Source organism: Macaca mulatta, chromosome 2, assembly GCF_049350105.2.
Source record: "Macaca mulatta isolate MMU2019108-1 chromosome 2, T2T-MMU8v2.0, whole genome shotgun sequence".
NCBI lineage: Eukaryota > Metazoa > Chordata > Mammalia > Primates > Cercopithecidae > Macaca > Macaca mulatta.
Genome location: NC_133407.1, coordinates 125,848,515 through 125,867,714, shown reverse-complemented (window position 1 = coordinate 125,867,714; position 19,200 = coordinate 125,848,515). Strand labels below are relative to the sequence as shown.

At 36.6% G+C, this 19,200-nt stretch overlaps 1 protein-coding gene across 2 annotated transcripts in view; it reads right to left on the bottom strand.

The window, feature by feature from the left end:
* PTPRG (protein tyrosine phosphatase receptor type G) overlaps positions 1-19,200 on the bottom strand; it is a 745,340-nt gene that overhangs the window by 10,403 nt on the left and 715,737 nt on the right. For both annotated transcript variants that reach the window (XM_015130516.3, XM_002802749.4), the window contains 9 exons: positions 18,292-18,426; positions 15,895-16,067; positions 14,374-14,509; positions 13,611-13,757; positions 11,197-11,290; positions 10,106-10,182; positions 9,494-9,622; positions 5,460-5,606; positions 4,324-4,466 (listed from right to left, as the gene is read on the bottom strand). In XM_015130516.3, coding sequence (XP_014986002.3) covers positions 4,324-4,466; positions 5,460-5,606; positions 9,494-9,622; positions 10,106-10,182; positions 11,197-11,290; positions 13,611-13,757; positions 14,374-14,509; positions 15,895-16,067; positions 18,292-18,426 — 1,181 coding nt within the window. The remainder of the gene's footprint in view (positions 1-4,323; positions 4,467-5,459; positions 5,607-9,493; positions 9,623-10,105; positions 10,183-11,196; positions 11,291-13,610; positions 13,758-14,373; positions 14,510-15,894; positions 16,068-18,291; positions 18,427-19,200) is intronic.

Here is a 19,200-nt window from a genome sequence, read left to right as displayed (position 1 = left end):
TTTTTTCTTAGCTCTTTCAAAGCTATCTGTGGCCAGTCAGATAGAAAAGTCAGGTAACATGTATGTTTGTTACGGAGTATGCATGCCCTCCATGTGAGATTACTCTCACCTTTCCATGGGTTGCCTTTCCTGTATTTAGCCACACTTAAATAAGCAGCAAAATGAAGGAAGTATTTATATAATATGGCTTAAATATGACAAGAAACTAGCAAGTCAGATCAATCAAATATACAGATACTTTTAAATACCTTCTGCATACCAAACGTAATGACAGAAGAAAGACAAAAAGTAAGGGCCATTCTCTTTCAGAAGTTTAGGAACTAAGTGGGATTAAAGAATGTTCATCGAGTTCCATGGATTTGCATTTAAAACTACAGGGACTTGGTGCAAAAGTGATATAAGTAATCTGTAACCTAGATAAAATGAGAGTAGTATATAAATTCACTGGCTTTGATATTTTGTTTGCCACTTCCTCTAAGGGCTCCATTAAAAGTAATGCTTATTTAACTAGTGATGTTAAGAAAGAAACCTGATTTTTTTTCATCTTTCCCTGCCTTTACTTCAAAGACATTACAAAAGAAATGAAAGTACTTTAAGTTCCTGATGTACAGTGATGTTTTTTAAGTGCTCTGTCTATATTCATTTTAAAACAAACACATTGTGGTTCCTTGTATAGTCAGGATGGTACCTGTGGGCATTTAACCATTTTTCACTATTTCATATATTTACTTATAATTATTGTAGTTTTTAATACTTTGTTTTTAAAATCATAACCAAGATAGAAATCCGGAGTTATAACCCTGACACTGTGAAGACATGGAGCTTCCGTTTGAAATCAGTAGGGCGGAAAGGAAAACAAAAAAATTGAAGCTTGAATAAGTATCAATCTTAGGGAAGAATGACAACACGAAAGCCTTCCATAAGGCTCTCAATAAAAGTGAAAATACTGGAATTAGTTATGATTTGTGGGTGTCTTTGCAGCCTTTGCTATAGAAAACAGTCCATCTTAGCAGTCTTCAGACTCTTTGATCTCAGGGCCAAATTAAAATAAAAAATTATTGAGGACCTTCAAGGGGTTTATTTGGGCTGTATATGTCAATATTTACTGTATTAGAAATTAAAACTGAGAAAATGTTAAAATACTATTAGCCCTAAAAGTGATGTTATCACATGTCATGTACCTCTGGGAAACTGTTATTTATTGTCCACTCATGACAGAATGGGTGTGAATAAGGCAGATAGTATTTTTATATTATTATGCTATCCAGTAGGGTGATACATGTATCTCCAGAGTGAGTAATTAAGTATTTGCACAGGGAACTCTTCTTCAGTCTGTGAGTAAATGGAGTAATTTGGGTGAGGTCTGATCTACAGCTGTCTTATAAGACTATGTGAGAACCATGCTTATGTTCTAAACATCTTCTGTGGGAACACAGGCTGTTTTTAAAATCAACAGTAATGATGCAAATCAGCCTCTGAGCAGAATAATCTTGAACAGTTGACTATAGAATGCTGAGAATGAAGCCGTCTGCCTTTAAGCTGTGCCTGTCCTCAAATAGAAGCAGTTTAGTTTTTGGTTAGGAATTTTATTCTTAGCTCACTTATCTAGAAATGTCATCCACCTAGGACACACCTGAGACTGCCACCGCCGCCACCACCACCACCACCACCTGCCGCCCCCAAAAGTAGGTGTTAAGAAGATCTCTATGAAGACCAAATAGATGTCACAGTGTTTGCACACTAAAAGTTCAACTCTTTGCCTCACATATCAAATGCGTGCAGGCCTTCTCCCCAAGCCTGTTCACTCCTGCCTTTGACAGAGGTTAAAAACACTTTGAAAAGAAGAATTTAAGCAGCCAAAATGACTTTGAGCAATAAATGAGACAAAAAGCAAGGCTTTCTGGGGACAATTTGTATAGGGGTACATAGGCTTAATAGTTTGTAAGTCATCACAATTTACAACACATACCCATTTCATGCAAATACTTATCTAGCACCCATGCTGTCCCAGGCACTGGGTTTCACCCTGTGGAAACTGGGATGAATAAATTACCATTGCTGGCCTCAGCAATGTGAGAGTGACAGTCATGTACACAAATAATTATGATGTGACATGATAAGAAGGAATGACATTTAGCTGGTATGCATTGGTAAAGATGTCATGTTAATGATTTCACTTAGCACCTCTGGGATGAGTTAGAGTCTCAGAGAGTGACTTTTGAACTGTGTTGAATGAAAGGGCACTTGGAGGAAAGAGGATTTGCAGGGGCAAGGTGGTATGCAGGAAGTACTTCAGTGGCAGATTGGGATGATAGCTGGAAATGTAAACTTACACCAGATTGTAAAAGATTTTGAAAAGTCTATTGAAAGAATGGATGGCACCAAGAAGACTTGGTGGTGGCCAATTAGACCTGGAAATGAGGGAGACTCAAAAAGAACTCTGATATGTTTCTGGTCTGTACAACTAAGTTGATTAGGGGCAGGCAGGGAAGATGAGTTTGGTTGTAGCTATGCTGAATTTGAGGTGTTTGTAGGCCATCAGGAAGTGATGTTTAGAGGTACAAAAAGTAGGTAAGATGGAAACTGAAAAGGAACTGGTGTTCAGAGTATTTCACTAGAGCTAGCAAGTGTTTAAAAATTTTAAAGTTTCTCTTCAGTAATTTCAATGGAATTAACTTATTCTCTGCAGAGAGTAGATAAATGAATTAATACATTTCTACTGGTGGCTTTTAATGCATCTCACCTATATGATATTTGCAGATCTACTGGTTTAGGATTAATTTGCTCTTTTTGTATATAGGCCTAAGAATGAGGCCTGCATACATTTGATTAATTCCGGAGGGGATATATATTCAGCATGTGACATAAAAATCACTGAATAAGACAAAATTACTTAAAAGTTGAATATAGATAAGTGAATCAAACACTTCTGTTTAGTATTTAACTGGTGGTTATTTTTCTTTTCCTTTTTCCTTACCCTAAAATATAAGATTTGGTGCATTACTGACTTCAGGACAAAACACCTCGGAGTACTACCATAACGGCAAAATCAGTCATGTAATTGGGCAGTAACATTAGAATTTGATGACAAGAGATGATAAGAGCTGGTAAAACTCAGGAATTCTAGAAAATGCCCTAACTTTATGCTATAACTGCATACCACAAAATTTTAGTTCAGTAGCAACTCCCCGGTTATTTTGAGGCTGTCTGTGCTATTTAACCACTGTTGATGGTTGTCACATTTCCGGTGATCTTACTTAGTGTGCTATTTAATTAATGTTTCAACTGTAATGCTTTTCAAATCTTAAGTTTTCATCTTACTAATTAAGAGTCAGGCCAATGTTTTGAAAGACTATAACATTTTTTGGAAGCAGCTAGTACACATTACTTCAAGTAGGAGAGTACTGTGATTTGAGGTGAATGAAGGTGCTGAGCCCTTGTGTACTTCATGTTACAGCATTAGTGCAAGGAAAAAAAGCCTTCACAATAAGCTTCACTTTCAAATTTATTAATACTTTATGCTAGTTGGTAATTTAATGAACATAATGGATGCTGCTGACCAAGAGCTACCTTGGAACTAAAATAAAAATGGGAATGTGTAATATTGGCTAAAGGTTTGTGAGATCTGAAATGACCCAATTATATAACCAACTTACAGGCCATGAAGTTTGGCTCCAAATATCCATAAACAATAAGATATATCTATGATCCTTTCCTTGTTATTAAAGTGGAAAGGTGCTGGGCTGGGATACCATTCGGACACTTAGAAGCTCTGAGAACAGGTGCAAGTTATTTTTCTCTTTGAGAATTCATATTCCTTATCTTTAAATCCCAAAAGACAGTACTGTAGACTTTAAAACACATCATGAACTTTAAATATTATCATTAATACTACTAGTTTTATCTCTACTCATCAACTAAGTCATATTTTAAAAGGTTATTTCCCTAACAAGTGTTTGAAATTCAGTGTAAGGATTTTAAAAAATTAATTAATGTAAACAGTTATTAATTTACTCATTTGTTACTAACACATAAAACCTCTAAATGCATGCAGGTCTACTTCTGTAGGCTAAGATATAATACTCTCCCCTTTCTCGACCATATACTCTAGAAGAACCTGGGAGTCTTGGAAGAGTTTGACATATTACAATGTAAACAGAGCAACAACACTTTGTACATGTCCACATTAGAAACAACATGGAGTTGTCACAAGCTGAGGTGATAGATAGGTTTTAAAATTCTGGTTTCCTTTTCTACTGCTTTCAACAAGAACTTAAACAAAAAAAACTGTCTACATTTTAAAATTAAGAAACAGATACATACTCATCATGAACAATGGTGGGACCATCCCTTGTTAAGGCCTCTTCCTTGATGACGTTGATAAGTTCAAAGGTACTGCTTATGGGGGCATCTGGGTTAGGCCATTTGGGACACTGAAAGTGCCGAACTTCTAAGACATAGTCATCCTGTAACCAATACAACATGAGTCAAATCCCTTCCTTTATTTCACATATCTACAATCTAATGACTAGACTTGCTCCTGAGAAAGCATGTGTTATAGGTAACTCTCAACAATGTTGTGTTGACCAAACCACAGTTGGAAAGAAGAAAAATGCCAAGAAGGTTTGCTTGCTTGCTTGCTTTTTTTTTTTTTTTTTTTTTAAAAAAAAAAAAGCATGGCTAGGCATAGTGGTTCATGCCTGTAATTCAGCACTTTGGGAGGCCAAGGTGGCCAGGAGTTCAAGACCCACCTGGGCAACACAGGGAGACCTGTCTCTAAAAAATTAAAATTAAAAAAACCAGTCATGTGGCATGTGCCTTAGTCTTTGCTATTCGGGAGGCTGATGTGAAAGGATCACGTGAGCCCAGGAGTTTGAACTTTGATGATGCCACTGTGAGTGAGACCCTGTCTCAAGACAAACATCCAAGTAGGTCATGCTAGTGAAACAATTTCATTTGGCTTAGTCAAAAATTTCAAGTGACAATAAATTATTAAAGACCTTATATGCTACTCTATTTTCTTATTTATAACATTAAAGGAAAACAAGGAAGGGGCTCATCCTTTAAATTACTAGTATAAGAGCCCCCCCAACCTTATCCCACAAGAAGGCAGCAAAATATTTACTTAAAAAACTTGGTATTATCATCTCTGCAACACATTGCAAAGCTTACATTTCTGATGGCAAAGAAAATATTGAGCTCTAGTATATTGTTTTTATAATTAGGTCAACAGACCTATTTGTATGCATGCTGAATCGGAGGAACTGTTACATTTCATCTAGCCAGCTGGAAAAAGCAAATATTTGAAGGAAGAAAAAAGGAAAATGTAAATATTTAAAATTAAGTCTTACTTAAATGCCTGAGCCTGGCTTGAGGGTGGTAAATTATTTCATTATTATTTAGAATGATGATCCAGGGCCCAGGTATGGCTATTAGTGAGGAACTGAGGTTTAGGTTACCTGTGTAGCTTCAAGGATAAAGTCATGGATGATAATTTGTTCTTCATTAGAGAGGCACAGTCTGTCTTTGCTGATAAGGGTGACGGTAAAGGCCTCACAGTTCATGGATTCTTCTCGACTTGGCCAGTACACAAACTCATCTTCTGCCTTTGGGAAACAAAAACAAACAAAAAAGCCTCTGCAGTTCTGTCAAGCATTTGTTTTTTATTTCTTGCATACTGATTTTGTCATTTCCCATACCTCTCAAGCCTTCTTTTAAACTGAATTCATAGAGTTATATGTTCCCATCTAATTATACCAAGTTGAATGGTTATTCTATTGTAAAATATATTTTGATAATCATTTTCTAGCACCTCTCACCTGTTAGTGTAGCAACCTGAAACACTCCCACTATAGGGGACTTACTACAGTTGAAAAGTATTCTGTAATATTGACATAGTAAAAAAGGAAGCAGGATCTAGGTCAATTAATTTTGTTATTTCACAATTGCTTAAGCAATCAAGACATGCTAATTATTTCCTATGGATTATGTTAATAATTCTGTAGTTGAACTGCATTTTGCAAAGGACTTTCATAAACATTGTAAGTTTTCTTGTATATTTTTAGTATGATGTCGGATACATACAGATAGTAAAAAGGTTACTATAGTTAGGAGCAAATTAACATACCCATCATCTCACTTTCGTTTTTGTGGCAGGAACAGCTAAAATGTACTCAATATTGGCATGATTCCCAAATACAGTGCAGTTTTGTTACCTGTAGTCCTCATGTTGGACATGAGATCTCTAAACTTGTTCTTCCTCATCTGTTGTTTTGTATCCTCTTGATTTATTTTACATCTTCCCATTTCCTCCCTACCCCACAATTTCTTTATCCATTTATCTGTTGATGGAAACTTAGGTTGTTTCCATAGCTTGGCGATTGCTAATAAGGCTGCAGTGAACAGGGGAGTGCAAATATCTTTACAAGGTGTTGATTTCACTTCCTTTGGGTACATGCCCACAAGAAGGACTGCTGGATCTTATGGTAGTTCTATTTTTAACTTATTTAGAAACCTCCAGACAGTTTTCCATCATGGCTCTACCAATCTACAATCCCATCAACGGTGTGTGAGAGTTTTCTTTGTTACCCTTACCAGCTTTTGGTATCTTTTGATTTTTTTAAATAACTATCCTAGTGGGTGTGAGGTATTTTGATTTGCATTTCCCTGAAAGTTAATGAGGTTGAGCACCTTTTCATATACCAGTTGGAACCATCTTTATGTCTTCTTTGGAGAAATGTCTATTCAGGTCTTTTGCCCATTTTTAAATCAGGTATTTCATGATTGAGTTGTATGAGTTCTGTACAAATTTTGTATATTAACCCTGAGGAGATTTTTTATCATCTGTCTTTACAGATGAAGACACAAGGCTTTGGGGAGAGGGTCCATAAATTATCTAAAATCACACTGCTAATAAATGGCAAGGGATAGAACTTTTTTGGAACATTGTGTGTGAGTAAGTAGGTTGGCTGTATGTACAAGGCAGTTTTAAAAGAAAAGTAAATCTGTCAATGTTATATTTCAAGAGGGGATAACATAGAAAGTCTTTCAGCCTTGAATCAGGCATGCTTTAAATGTTCATCCATTTTAAGATTAAAAATAGATATGCAGGCTTGGTACTTGAATTCTGTCCCTAAAAACTATGGGTGCCTAAGAGAAAGTTAATTGTTGCATAGGTTGGAGACTGTGAGAAATATGATTATGATGTACACCACGTATCCTAATCAGCTCAAATAGCAAACTGTAGTTTTCCTGTAGTATATAGGTTCCTATGGGGCATTTTCCTGAAGATGCCTACCTACTATCATTGAAGTCAGAAATAATTCTAAATAATGTTCAAAACAAAGAAGGCTTTGTTTAATCTTACATTGTTGCATTAGAAATGAGCCAACAGTCCAATAAGACTTATCACCCTTTCAAGTTTCAATATAGCTTATTGCCAAGTACATTTTTATTTTTAAAGCTCAGCATAAGGGGAAACAGATTAGCAACTGGGTTTAGTCTATACAAAAGAAGTCTGTAACTGTCATGGGTTTTAACAGGTTTTGTCCAAGGACACTGATATTAAAGATATAAGGTAATGAACAGGGCATCTAAATGTAACAAATATGCACAGATTAAGCACAGGATTTTTTAGTGGATGTGATCTTGGGTAAATTAATCTGAACCTTAATTTCCATATCTGGCAAGTGGGAATAAAAACTACTTACCTTAAAGAAATACTATGATGATAACATGAATAATAAATTAACTAGCTTAAAGGCTACCAAAGGGATTTGAGTTATGGTAGAAGAAAGGTAGAAAAAATGTTTCATCTTGAAAGTCTAAGAAAAATAAATGCTACTTCTTAATTTAGCAGGCACACTGGTCTCATGACTGTTTTGCTTACAACTGTATTTATAGGTCAAAGATATCTGGGCATCTTTGTACTTTGTGAGTACTTTGTGAGTTAGAAAGCAGTGACTTTTGGGCTCCTTACAGAATTATGACCTGGTAAAGGTATAGCAGTAATAATACAACAAACAAAAAGAACTCAGAGATATCAGTCTTTAGGAAAAACTGTGCAATGATGAAACTCTCCATCTCAGAACTGAGAGGTCAGTTGTATATGATTCTAATCTAGCCTTCTGAGGCCTCAGAGAGACACTGAGATGGCATGTTCCTATATCCTCAGTGTCTGCAGAACATGTATCCACTTATTTGGTCCAGTCTTCTCCCAGCCTCCCCATACAAATGAGCTGCTGAGTAGATGCTTTATGGTGATTGCCCTCTGTTAAGTGACAATAACAAAATACTGATTCATCCAACAAATGAACGTTTTAACAACCCTAAGTGCCTCCAATTTCCACATGCCAAACAGAATAGACCCTATTGCCAGCTAATTTGAAAATTTACACTCCAGCTTTTAGTTTAAGATTCTCAACTTTGTTGCCATTCCATCATACAGAAGCAGTTTTGGTATCCTGAAGCTGGAGCAAAATGCGACAAAGTGAAGAAGTTCCTACTGACTGGGCACACAGTCAAATGTATGTCACCAAGACTGGGGGTTCAGTCACATGCTGTTCTTCTTTGATTAAAAAACTCATTAATCTGACTATCATAAAGGCAGATCCTCAATGTTTTCTGTTTTTACCTTATGGGTTCACATGTCCACATAGTAACTTTTATAGACCCAGCTAATTCTGAAACTTAAGTATCCACAAGATCAAAGCAGAAACCTTTAAGTCTGTTTTACAAACTTGCTTACCCTTCTGTATAGCTTAGAGACTGAAATAGAGAAGGACTACGGGAGGGGAAAGTGGTAGCAGCTTAGTCTTAAAGACTTTTAAGTTGGAACAAAATAGCCTATCCCTGCAGTAGATCTGACTTGCCTATGGAATGGGAAAAAAAGATACATTATTAGTACTTTTGACACAATATTTTGGGGTAGGATATACAGCAAAATGATTATAAGCATGGTCTCTGGAGACAGATGACTCAGGTTGAAATCCTGGCTCCAGTTACTTGTGTGTGCTCTTGAGCAAGTTTGTTCCCTCAGTTTTCTCAGCTATTATGTGAGATAATAATAGTATGTATGTCTTAAAATTGTTGAGGATTAAACAAGTTAATACACGTAAACACAGTTACATACTCAGTACCTGTAAGCTACAATTATTTACTTTTCAAAAGTGACATACAGCAGGTAAGAGGTTAGTGTAGTCATACATTAATGAGGTTACTAAAAACATTTTCAAAACCTTTTACCATACCACCACAGACAGTATAATTGAAGGGTGATATCAGTAGCATCAGAGAATCAAGTAATGGGATACTGATAGGGACAGTATTGTGAGAATATGAAAGGAATCTCTATAGACTTCAAGATGAGAATTTAAAAATTTTAAATTCCCTCCCTAGCATATATGGTTACTATAGCCCTATGGCAAAGTATCAGAGTAATTTATGCTTGTAGCCTCATGGGCTCATTAATATATAGCAGATGTGCTTTACTTACCAAGCTCTGGTTGTCTGGCAGCATGACAATGATCTGTGCGTTATGATCCCAAATCATTCGCCAGAAATCTTTCGTAGTATGTGGCAGAGGATGCTGAGTTATAATAAATTCATTGCTCCTATAATAGCCCTTCAGTTGGGAAGACAAAAAAAAATCAGTGAATATGAATGTTTTATTTTAACTTTGTGGTAGTAAAATATATTCGTGAAATAAGATAGCATTGTTTTGACTACACTAAAATAATTGGGAAAGGCATTCAGTACATTTGGCTAATTTTTAGATGTACTTCTGCTAGCATTGTGCAGACAAATTTCTCTCCATGTGCAGTTCACTTCTAGTTACCCCTGCTGTTTTCACTTAACAGAAATTTCAACATTTATTCAAAGACTAGATGTGTGAAATTAACAATAAAATTAATTCCTGAAGAAGCATTCTGCTTAATTTAAGCATTTTTGTACCCCCAAAAAGTTTCCAGATACAGAAATCTCTCTACTTTTCGTATTACACATTGAGAAATTATTTCAAAAATGACATCAGTCACACAGGTGGTATCTGCTCTTTAACACCTTTCAGTTTAATTGACTTTATTTATAATTAACTGTTGACTCTCACCATGATATAAGAAGCATTAATGTAATCTGTTCCTTTCATTCCAGGCAATGGTGCAAGACCCACTCGAGCACGCTCAGCTATCATATGGAAAAAACAAAAACACCACATTTGCCTTATTATACACACAGAACCAACAGCTCTTTCTGAGATTTGCTTGATGAATAACATATCCTCCTGGCTTCCCTTTCTAAGACTTATCTATATTTTTAAACAAGCTCAAGTGTTATCAGCTGAGGCAGAATGTAAAATGAAATTTTGCTGCACATACCCAGAAGGACCCAGGCATTGTAGGAATACAGTTTTACTGTGGGAGAGATTTTTACAGCAGATCAGTAACAGAATACTTTATATGGACATGACATAGGGTTTTAGATAACTTTTGACTCTAATTTGTTATTCCTACAATTATACCAACATATACTCTGCCCTTTTACCAACCCCTTTCTCCATGTCTGCCTACGATGTCTACCCCTTTTTCTGCCCACGATGGTCTTAGAGGCCTTTTTCATTAGAGATAAATCTCCCCAATGATCACCCATGTCTATGTCTATGGCACGCAGACAGCTGTGTCCTTAGTTATTTATACAAAGGTCACCCCCAGTCAACAGTGCCTTGATCTCAATAGCCACAGTAACTGAATAATGTGGTTCTAGTTGTATAGATTCATCCAGGATTCTAAGTTGTAAAGGAATGTTAATGCCACAGCAATTACAGCTTTATTATTATTTTTTATGTTATAATATTGTAGAAGTGACCCAATTCTTACATTCCAAGGTGAAATGAAGCTGTATTCTATGTCAGATAGATGCAGCAACTTGCTGACACTGATAGCCACCTCTCCCAGTTTCATTAAACTACCTTAGTTGAATAAGCATAACATTTTCCCTTTTGGTAGTACCAGGTAAGAGGCTGGTATAAAGTCATATATTAATGAGGTTACTAAAAGGACATTTTCAAAACCTTCTACCATATAGCCACGTACAGTACAATTGAAGGGTGCTATCACAATAGCATCAGAGTAGTGGCTGTCTCTGTACATAACATACAATCCAGTATAAAAGATCACTAACAAACTGATTTTAAAGGCTTACATGGCACAACTGAAGAGTTTCTGTTCTTTTCTTTGTTACACTCTTTCTGAGCACTAAAACATTCCACATATTTTGCATTACATTGTGTGACCAACTGAAAAAGAAAAAACATTTTAGTCTTCATTCAAAGATACAATTGATAGCATTTGCTTGATGCTTTGGCAAAAATCCCAAGCAGATTACTGATAAACAAGACCATTTTTGTGCCACAAAGAACCTTTTAAGACACAGGGTCTTGCTCTCTTGCCCAGGCTGGAGTGCAGTGGCATGATCGTAGCTCACTGTAACTGTGATCCTCCCACCTCAGCTTCCTGAGTAGCTAGGACCACGGGTGCATCATCAGCACAACCAGCTAAAAATTGCTTATAGAATTTGGGTCTTCCTGTGTTGCCCAGGCTGCTCTGGGAGTACAGGTGTAATCTACCATGCCCAGCCCCAGAGAACACTCTTGTGCTTTCCTAGTGGTACTTCTCTCAGTGACCTTGATTGCATCTTTCTTATTTCTACTATCAGGCCCTAAACAGGTGCTGTGTGCAATAGATATTTATAGAACTATGTGGATTCTTCTGTTATATGATGTCACTGCTGCTGTGAATTTTTTTCTGTGATTCCTCACTGGCATAAAAGACCCAAGTGAGTCTACATTAAAAAAGATTGCCTAATGCTATTTATTATGAGCTAATCATGTTTCTTGAAGATAAAGGAGTACTTAACTAGTTCTCAGTGCATTTCTGTTGAACTGAACTAACATTGTTCTGAGGCTGTTATAAGTAACCGGCCCAGTAGTTTGTTTATGTAGCTTGGTTGAACTATTTTGTTAATCCTATTTTTTGGGGGGCTGGCATCCATCTTAATGGAGTACATGAGATCAGTGTTCTCCAGATGCTTTAGTAAAACTCATGGTCCCTGGATATAATTTTCATTTTCAAATTTGATTCTTTTCTTCTTCATCTTGAGCTCTAAAATGGTTAGTGCCTGTAAAAGAACCAACTACCTGGTCGCATTTCTTTTTTTTTTTTTTAAGATGGAGTCTTGCTCTGTCGCCCAGGCTGGAGTGCAGTATCGTGATCTTGGCTCACTGCAAGCTCCGCCTACCAGGTTCACGCCATTCTCCTGCCTCAGCCTCCCGAGTAGCTGGGACTACAGACGCCCGCCACCACGCCCAGCTAATTTATTATATTTTTAGTAGAGATGGGGTTTCATCGTGTTAGCCAGGATGGTCTCAATCTCCTGACCTCGTGATCCGCCCACCTCGGCCTCCCAAAGTGCTGGGATTACAGGCGTGAGCCACCATGCCCAGCCGCATTTCTTAAATGAAGTTTTAAAGTATGTATAAAAAAAATTGAAGAAATGAAAAAGGCAGAATGTAAGAAATGTTGGTACTTAATATTTTGTAAGAATTCATGTTAAACATTTACAATGATACACTGTGTCCTCATTATTAATTACCTCATGGTTTTATAGTAGTTAGAATGTTGATCGGGAGCTAAAAATGTTAAATTACTTTTATGATTGAACTCAGTGACATTAAATTATTTTTCATTTCATATCACTTGGTATAATTTGCTTGGCAGTCTCATTTCTTCAGCTGAGATTCAGATGAAAGTTTCAGAGTCTATGGAAGGTTTTACCATGAAAACTAAAACTGTAGATTCATCTCATTCTTTGAATCTTGATACAAAGGGAGAAACTATTTACATACAGAACAATGTGCAAAATAGAATTTAAAAGACAAAGATAAATAGGAAAGCACTTGGTAACTGAAGAGGCAATGTTTCAAAGTTAGAAGCAACTTTGATTTGTTATCAGATGACTGAGCCTTAATTATTTTAATAGTCCTTATAATCTCTCTTTTTCACCTTCACTTCAGTCAATTCCATATAAACCTTAACAGCTTTTAAGCTTCTTCATGTCCCTATCAAAGAAAAAGAACAACCATTTAGGAAAAGTTAACTTTTCTCTAGTATTGTTTAGTAATTCTTTTGAAATTTCTAAATTATCTTCTGAAATAGTTTTTGAAATAGGCATATTTTTAGGACAATATGTCTACAAGTAATCATTCTTAATAATTAAGGTAAGATAGATTAGTTCAGAAAAAATACAGAGGATATTTTTTGGACTAAATGAGTGACTCTAAAGTACTATGTTATTATGGCCAGGGGCTGATGTTTATGTTCAGATAAAGTAATAAATTGCTCAGAAGAAAATACAACACTGTATATCTACTTGAACACCAACAATTCATACATGGTCAAAATCGTTTTTTCTTTTGCATCACATTTAAGGAGTACAAGGAGTACAAACAGTAATCCATTTCAGTGTATAGATTAATGCAAAGAAGACATAACCCCCAAACTCAAGGCATTTAAAACATTTCCTTGCTTTATGCCAAAGAAACTTATTCAAAGTACTACCTTGAATTGCTTTTCCAGTCGTGTCTTTCCTCCTACTCCTGGTATAAGGATGCTGTTAACATAGCTGTGCAGCTGATTTGAAGATACTTCAGTCTCCTTTCCAAGAATGGCTTCCAACAAGGCATCATGGATGAAAATGTACTGCTCCTAAGAGGTACAATACATGGTAGTCACTGAGGGAGAGTTAAGGTTTAGCCAGTCATTCATGAAGTGTACCTTTGTTTAATTCTGCCCCTAACAGGGACCTCCCAGTGAATTTCTTCAAGAACTTACAGCTAGGTGATTTGCTCCAATACTCACTGTATCCATCCAAACTTACTTTACAGTAGAGACTGTGTTAAGTTTAGCTCTGTATTCTATACTGTGCCTGGATCACGGTATTCTATACTGTGCTTATTGCTTCTACTCAATAAGTAATCAAGAAATTGTGTTCAATGAATGGTTTTAGAACCATCCTCTCCTATGTATTTCTCAGGCCAGACAACATGTTTAACTTCCCCTACCATCTAACACAGCTCTTGAAACAACTGTACGTGTTTCATAAGTACTTGTGTAGTTATTTAGGAATCCCAATGTTAAGATCCATACAGAAATAGAAAACTATGATCCATAGAATAGTATCATGGTCAGAATGTCTTCTAATACAAACCTGTAAATTACTGCAAGCCCTAAAAGAATGAATCTGTCTCTTCACTATCATTTAACAAATTTCAGTTACAGCATTTGCCAGAATCTCATGAGGACGTTGGCAGCTACTCCTTACCTCAGTCTGGACGAGGTAGTTACGCTGTGTCCTGATATGCTTCAGGAATCCCAGGACATTAACTGTGCTTTTGTCTTTTATCTGTTGCAGCATGCTGTCTATTACAATATAGGTGCCTGTTCTGCCCACACCAGCGCTGTAAGAAATGAAGACACTCAACTGGCACTTTTGTTTTATCATACTGTTAACTTTGGATTCAAAAAATTACCATCTAAACCCCATTTATTTTATTATTTTTTTGAGACAGAGTCTCACTCTGTTGCCCAGGCTGGAGTGCAGTGGTGCAATCTCAGTTCACTGCAACCTCTGCCTCCCGGTTCAAGCAATTCTTGAGCCTCGGCCTCCCGAGTAGCTGGGATTACAGATGTGTACCACTACACCCGACTAATTTTTTATCTTTAGTAGAGGTTTCACCATGTTGGCCAGGCTGGTATCGAACGCCTAACCTCAGGTGATCCGCCCACTTTGGCCTCCCAAACTGCTGGGATTACAGGTGTGAGCCACCATGCCCAGCCTAAACCCCACTTAGATAACCTAGTATAGGTGACATGTTATTCATTTAGCATTGCAACGTAAATCACGGAACAAGCGACATCTATTTGAGTACCAAAGTTTAAAACAAACAAACAAAAAAGAGGCAAGAATGCATTTGCAAATGAAATAGAATAAAAGTATTTTTAAACAACCAACTAAAGTCATTTAGTGTAGCTGACAGAAAACAAGCTTTATACAAGGATTTCCCAGTGCTTTTGAAAAGGTATTTTATATGGAACATATAAAGTAAAAATTTAAAAATGAAATCTTTTCATATATACTATAAATATTGTTACTTAGAAGAACCTTTCAGAAAAGCCATTTACAAAAACACAATGTCTATTGTAGTGTGGAAAGTTCTTGTGCTTAAGGTAATTATTTTTATTTATTAGGATCAGGCTACACTTTTCCTATAAACAATGGGGATTTTGTAATTTTTTTTTTTTTTGGGTCAGGGTCTTGCTCTATCACCCAGGCTGGAGTGCAGTTACATGAACACAGCTCACTGCAGCCTTGACTTACTGGGCTCAAGGGATCCTTCTATCTCAGCCTCCCATGTAGCTGGGACCACAGGCGTGTGCCACCATGCTGGCTAATTTTTTTATTTTTATTTTTTGTAAAAATGGGGTCTCACTTTGTTGCCCAGGCTGGTCTCAAATTCCTGGGCTCAAGCGATCCTCCCACCTCAGCCTCCCAAAGTGCTGGAATTACAGGTGTTGGCCTCCACGCCTGGCTGATATTATTAATAAGATGATTTTATAAAAACTAGAGATTGATCTAGTTTTTAAAAATTCACAGAAGCAGCAGATGATTTCTTAATATTACAGGAATACAGCCTCTTTAAGACTATGGCAGGTCTTATCCATCCCAGTTTCCAGTGGAAGATTCAGCTTCTAAGTGAAAACAGTAGCAGTCATTGTGGTCCAAGGTCACTGAGGCCTAAGTCCCCTGCCCCATCTGTTTCACATGTTGAATCCCAGGCCCTACCTGCAGTGCACCAACACAGGGCCCATTTCTGGCATCCGAGCTGCCGAGGATCTCCTCACGAAAGTCAGTACTGGAAGGGCATACTCGGGAACTCCCATGTCAGGCCACTGCGTATAGTGATACTGGATCACTATCCTTTCATTCTGACGACCCTTGGGATTTCCCTTCTGACCCTATGAGAAAAGTGAAAAAAGATGTCTTTAAGGTGAGGGGTGGACATTCTGGAAAAAAATAATGTAAGGGTGTCAGGATACATGACCACTGATCACATTCACCCTAATCACTGTTCCCAGGCTAGTTTATTCCCTCTTGTAGCCAACTTTCATGCCATTAAATGGAGACTTTACCAAGCTGGATATGAAGTGTCACTATCACTTAGAAGAGAAGACTGTTTAAGATTGTACTAAGAATGAATATTTAATATTTAGTATCAGGTTTTTTTGGATTTAGAACTATCTATCCAAAGCACTTTTAATTTTCCTGCAAGGCCTCCATTTCCTGATTTTCTGCCCCCAAGTTCAGATGTTAGTACTTTGCTTTCATGTCTCTGTGGGCTATGATTTTGATTCCTTCTCCACTGTCCAGGTTGGACCTTTAGGAGCCAGAGTGCTGATTGATGCTGTAAACTATCCAGGAAGCGATGGGAAGATTTTAAGTGTCAAATACTTCTGTCTTTACAGTCAGAGGCAATGTCTCATTTATGTGTCACTTTCATAAATGACTTTTTCAGAGTAGTTTTCCTTTGTCTCAACTTTTTACATTTTAACTACTTTAGATGAAATATTTCCCCAAATAGATTACTTGCTATGATATGATTTATTATCAATACCTCTATAATTTCTAAATTTTGGATGACTCAGGGTCATTAATCAACATTGAAGCTTGAAGGGTGTCTGGTCCTGTGCTGTTGTACAAAGGCCCATGATGGCTTTAATTTAATTCTTCTTTTAACTCTCATTTTTCTACTTTTTCCTGTTAGTTTGTTAAACACCTAAAGTTCCTATTTGACTTCTTCCTCTGACTTAAGCTGTTTCTAAAACAAGAGTAAGTGGGCCCTGTTTAAATACCTGAAATATTCCCATCAGTTGGGCTTTATAAGTTTTATGCTGTTATTGATCATCTTGAGCCAGCCAGCAGCTCTATTTCATAATAGAGAATACAGATGTATTGCTATGCTACTGATATTCATGTTATTTCTGCCATTTTGGGAAATAAATATACATAGAAAGGACTGTTAACCTGGGATAACAGATGGGCTTTGGAGCCACTGAAATTTTATATAAAAATGTGAGTAAGTGTGAATATAAATGGGGCAAGGAGGCTACAGTTTTATCACATTTTCCAAAATGTCCAAGACACCAAGAAAAAAAAAATTATCCCATTGCTGCAAACTTAACTGCCATACCTACGTTCTGAGGAATAACTACATTTTTAATGAACATCTATTTATAGTTCTTAATACAGTAGTTCCTCCTTAGATGCAGTTTCACATTCCTGAGGTCAGTCACAGTCCAAAAATATTACAGTATTTTAAGAGAAACAGTATATATTCATATAACTTTTATTACAGAATATTATTGTTCTGTTTCAGTATTATTGTTAATCTCTTGCTGTGCCTAATTTATAAATTAAATTTTATCATAGATATGTATGTATAGGAAAATACATTGTATAAATAGGCTTCAGTACTACCTGAGGTTTCAAGCATCCACTGGGGGGTCTTGAAACATACCTTCCACAACTAAGGGGGATTGCTGTACTGCTGTGATGATCGATATAAGATATTTGTTGTCACAGTGGATTTTGAAAAAGAAACTGAGATAACCTGAAAACAGTATTTCCACAAAATGTGATTCTCAGGGTATTAGTAATTCTATAGAAACGGGTATTATTGTTAACATCAGTGCTCTGGTCACTTATGTTCACTGTAAATTTCTAAAATGGTGGGGAGATATATATTATGTAGCATTCATTTCCCATTCTTGAACAGCAGAATCTGCTGTTTACAAGAATCTTACAGGACAAGTATTCCTTGGAACACACTTTGGGAAACAATGCTTTATATCTGTCAGAAAATTGGAATAAAAAAGCTAAATCAAACAGATGCTGCCATATATGCTGAGTATTACCAAAACCTAAGAGTATGATCTTTTTTTAAAATGAAGGCTGTTCATGTAGAGATTAAAGAGCTCAATCAGGCCAGTTAAATTCTATTATATGCTTTGCCAATACCTTTCACACCATACACTGATGTCAATCAAAAGAGTTATGAAAAAATGTTTTAAAAATACTTTTTAGAAACAAAGTTGGTTATGAGATTTGGCCTTGGTTGTACAGTAATTTTCATACAAGCATAAAAAGGAGATGTCCTGGCAGCCTACCCAATTCATTCCATACCTTTTTCACTTTTGTATTTCTGACTGAAAAACGACGAACAGTGTAGCAGGCATGAACTTTTGTGCTCTTCAGCGTGACAATAATGTTTCCATACTCCTCACTATTCTCTGTTGGCCAATACTGATCACATTTTCGCTGCAGAAAGAAAAAAGTTGTATAACTGCAATCTACGTCACAATTCTATTGATAATGTAATTTCAAACGACAATGTTAAAACACAGGTGAGATTGCTATTTGACTGAAAAAGGGATACATGAGTTGAACTGCTTAAAGGCAGGTGTGACCTCTGACAAGGCTGATGGCTTGGGATAAGTTTGTGTAAGACCATGTGAGAAATGGGCGTAGTATTTATGATCACCTTTCAATATATAATGCATTTTTAAAAGGGACCAAGAAAGAAACCTCTATGTCTGACCTGTAAGAAATGTGGGTAGGGTTTGTTATAAAGGGAGCTTAAGTATCATCTGGAAGGCTGGAAGGCTGGGTTGGATTCATGGAAGGGTCTCTTCTAACTGTGAGACTCTTCTAGTTGTAACTTGGATCACCAAAAATAAAACAGGGACTCTACAACATGAAGCAGTGGTGATTTTGAGCAGGGAACCTGAAGTGTAGCTTCTTTTACTTATTTATTTTTTTGTTTTTATTTTTTAATTTTTAGTTTTGGGGTATATGTGCAAGATGTGCAGGTTTGTTACATAGGTAATCGTGTGCCATAGTGGTTGGCTGCACCTGTCAACCCAGTGTGGTGATTCCTTGAAGTGTAGCTTTTATTCCAGCCTAAATTGGCATCATCTAATGTAAACTCATAATCCAATAAATTCTACAGCATTAATCATTTTTTAAAAAGGTCCTCTTAATGATGGTCAAACTGTTTAGGCAATTTTTGCTTCTGCCAATCTTAACTATTAG